Genomic DNA, 4,050 nt, shown 5'->3' on the forward strand with positions numbered 1-4,050 from the left:
GAGTAACTCTTCAGGTCACTGTAAATTCTTAGAGTGACTGCATCTTCAGTGCTGTGGATAGCTCTATTCTGCGTCTCAAAGTTACAGCATATATGTACCAAAAGCATTATATGTACCAAAAGATACTGGGGGTCTTCAGCCCAGAAAAACAGACAACTAAGGTCCATTAAAATTGATGGATGTCTATAAAGTCCAGCTGCACAGAGAAAGTAGACAGGCGCAATAAAATTTTGAGTGACTGGACCACGGCAAACACAGGAAGGCAAATTTTCATGCCGTGGAGTCTGAAAGTTAATTCTGGCAGAATGGGACAAATTCCACAAAGGATATAGAAAAACCCAAAAGCAGTGATATTAAATACAAGGATACTTTCTTTGTGTTAAACTGCGGAACGAGGGGAAGCATGATGGGAAACAAAATGCAGCTGCCTTTCCTAGCACTCTGTCTAGGTCTCATTCACCAATGTTTCCAGCAAGAGACAGAAACTAGTGCAGACATTTTTCCTAGTTGTAGGCAAATATAAATCTAGAAGCATGCTTACCCCTCTCACTCAGGTCTCAATAAAGACTTACTTATGCACTATTCAAGTATGTATTTCAATATAATTCCTTTCTGAAGGAGGGGAAAAAAATTTATAAACTCATTTTAATTCATTTTCCAAGTAGCACATGGTAGACTCGGTAGCTTCCAAGTATCTTACAATAAACTTGCCAACATGAAAAAGTCAAATTTTGATGTTTTCTTACGTACCTTTTTTAATACCTAATAATAAAGAATAGCAGGATGCACTGCAGAGCTGATATTTAGAGCTGTTTATCTGACAGTGATAGCAAGAAGCTGATGGCCACTCAGAAAATATTAGAACAGGAAGATGCAAAGACAGACAGACTGACATATTTGGCTAATCCCAAATATTTCAGTAATATTTTGTCAAGCTCAAAATACAAACAACAAAAGAGTAGTATTGATCTCTACTAACTTGTCTGGGTGTCACCACAGGAGCCAGATGTGCCTGGAACGTACTCCTTCGATCTGTAATTGGCTTTCCGTGATGTATGGGTGGCAGTTCTTCATCTACTGATCACAAATAAGGAAGCGTTTGTTTTCTTTTAAGAGTACCGAAAAGATGTATATGGCTACATAAGTAAAGAATGGCTCAACTTTAAAAAGAGGATTTGTTAAAGTGAGGTACACAAGATGATATACAGAACCATGAAAAATTATGTTGGTTTATTTTTTTTCTTAGAATTGTTTTTAATCCTTATTATAATTTTAATGTTACTAATTTTATTCAAAAGCTGCATAGAAAACCACAATCTTAAGGCCTCTCTCTTCTACATTATTCATCAGAGTTAACCGGGGCATATATTTTTACCTTCTTGACTTTCAGATGTAAGGTAATTTAACATTTTAATTGGATCCTCATGAATGGGCTGACAGTCTAGGACAAAATCATCTCCATCACCTTCATCAATTTCTTCACTGGTTTTCTTAATATCTGGTTCTATTAAGATAACAAGTAATAGAATTTATTATACATTTTTTGTGAGACAAGACAAAAATTTCAGATCCCTTTTCTCAAAATCTGACTTGTGAGCTCGAATCAGTTTGCCATTAAAAACACATATGAAACACAGAATAGCAACTTGATTACAACAAGCCCCAGAAATTCTGAATTTAGAGTCCAAAATAATCTGATGTTTCACAAGAACTCCAGTCACTTATTGGTCATCTGGAGAGAAATATAGAGCTGTTGTTCAATGCTGCTTTAGAGGGTATAAAATCATTATGTGTGAAATACCTCTCTGGACATGCTCCAAGCACTCTGTGATTCCCAAAATGCTATTTTCCTTCATGCACAGGACTGTTTAAGTAGCTAGTCGTAAATCTCTCATTGAACGCGACCAGATCCTTCAGTGTGGCCATGTTAGTTCATGAGCACGATTAGACTGAAGGTGCAGTGCACTATTAGTGCATCCGGAATCGTGATTATTCAATATATTGAATGCGATCGGACTGTTAGTGGTAAATTGGACATCACTCAGAATTTAAGCCTAGCCATACCCAGCCCCTCTAATATCTGAAGACCAGCTGGAACGCAAGGGGGTTTATTTTCTGCCAAATTCCCTTACATCTGAACGCAACAACAAAAAAAACAGTCCATAGCAAAAGAGTAAATATCACACAAAATCTGTGCTCTGGTGACTGGATTTATAGGAAATCTACCACACAGACAAGTTAATATATTGCAATCTGATTTCCTATTTAGAGTGCCTATGATGTGGTGTTGATGCAGTTTTTCTAACAGAGTTGTTTTCCATAAAAAACATAGGGGTGATATAGAATCATCAGATGTATTAAGTAGAAGCCACAAGGTTGTTGTCAAAATGCCCAACAAACTTTTAATACTGTCAGTAAAATTTACACTCCACTGCTTTAAGTCACATCAATGAAAAATTACTTTTTAAATGTCTGTGATGGAGCAACAAAATGCAGTTTATTGAAAAACAGACCTTATCATGAAGCAGAATTGATTTTTTCCTCCCTCTTCAGTCTCTTGTTCCTCACAGAACTGAGGTAACATCCATTACACACAAAAATACTTCTGTTTTCTTTTGCCACAAGTGCATGCATGCACAGCACTCATGCATTTCACAGCATCTTAATGCACACAAAAAAAAAAAAAAAAAATCCACCACTTTCTGAAAGAACAACTGTGAATTTACACAAACTAACTCCATCAGAAAAAGAGTAACAGCAGAAAAACTTGAATGATGATGTACTTCTCATCCCAATATAGTAAAATTCAATTAAGATAGAATACTTGGTCATTTGTCTGCATATTCCACTGAAGTTTATCTTCTCTTGAGGCTAATCCAAATCCTCCAAAAGTGCACTCGACAACAGAAATTACTGATATGAATAATTCCTTTGCAGAACAGAGGACAATGCATAATGTACCTGAGTGCAGCACTTTGCTTTCATCCAAGTAATTTAATACCCAAGACAACTAAGGACCTTGTTCTAGTTCACTGAGACCATCCCCTTTTTGTCCCTACTGCTTTCTAAAAAGGGAAGCTATCACTGTAAAACAACAAACCATGACACTGGAGACTGTTGTTTTCTGTTATTTAGATCCAATACAAAACTGGGCATAAAGCTTTAACTTGTAATGAAACCTTACTTTGCAGTTTAACAAGAAGTAAACTGAAAAAACCTATGTGTTTTCTGAAGTACCTGGATCTGATGACTGTGCCTTTTCAACCAGAACTTCCCGTATCTTCTCCACCCATAAATAAAGTATACTTTCACCGAGGTTCTGTCTGGAAGTTAAAACTCACAGTGAATGAAAATCATTTTTGCGGATTTCACTTGGAAAGAACACCAAAAAACATACATGTTTCAGACATGTAGAAATATAACATTATAATCTAGTGAGATATAGAGCTTAGGCTTGTGGAAAGTTCTGTCTCAGCAGTTCACTAGGTGAAACGCATAGTATCTGCATCATTATATACTTTTTATTCTTTTTTTTTTACATTAGAAGCATCAATGTTGAAGGAAAACGGGCAACTGACAGAAACTTTCTGTCCACTAAGAAAGGGAAAGGAAAAGGAATTGTGTAAAAAAAAAAAAAAAGATGGACAGTCCTCAGTATTCAAGCTAGGATGTGTAGCCTTAGATCTTGCTCTGGATCAGTTTTCTCTACTAAAAATACTGTATGCCAGTAGTGAGCTCCTTCAGCTGCTCTGTGGACTCCTTCCCCTCATGTTTGGGAGGGGGCTCTTCTTTGGAATAGCCCCCTCCCAAACTTCCTTTCATTTCTACTCTTACTCCTCCTCCCTCTCAAGCAGTCAGTGCACACACAGCAGAGTTGTTTTGTTGAAGTTGGACTATGACAGTAGGTCAGTGGCAGTAGACACACTGGAGCATTGGACTGATATGCTATAGCATGGGTAACAAGCAGTCCTATAGGACAGGGAGGTAAAGATTTAGGTCTAGGAGTCTCTAGTCAGAGGGCACAGTGTGTATTAAGGTCCTGAGGGAAGA

At 37.2% G+C, this 4,050-nt stretch overlaps 1 protein-coding gene across 1 annotated transcript in view; it reads right to left on the reverse strand.

Annotated features, from left to right (window-relative positions):
* IMPACT (impact RWD domain protein) overlaps window positions 1-3,822 on the reverse strand; it is an 11,904-nt gene extending 8,082 nt beyond the window's left edge. The window contains exons 1-4 of the mRNA XM_010014585.1: window positions 3,719-3,822; window positions 3,238-3,323; window positions 1,376-1,504; window positions 980-1,077 (exon numbers count right to left, since the gene is read on the reverse strand). Coding sequence (XP_010012887.1) covers window positions 980-1,077; window positions 1,376-1,504; window positions 3,238-3,323; window positions 3,719-3,822 — 417 coding nt within the window. The remainder of the gene's footprint in view (window positions 1-979; window positions 1,078-1,375; window positions 1,505-3,237; window positions 3,324-3,718) is intronic.
* Window positions 3,823-4,050: the final 228 nt, after the last annotated feature.

This window comes from Nestor notabilis, unplaced genomic scaffold, assembly GCF_000696875.1.
Source record: "Nestor notabilis isolate BGI_N333 unplaced genomic scaffold, ASM69687v1 scaffold2105, whole genome shotgun sequence".
Lineage (NCBI taxonomy): Eukaryota > Metazoa > Chordata > Aves > Psittaciformes > Psittacidae > Nestor > Nestor notabilis.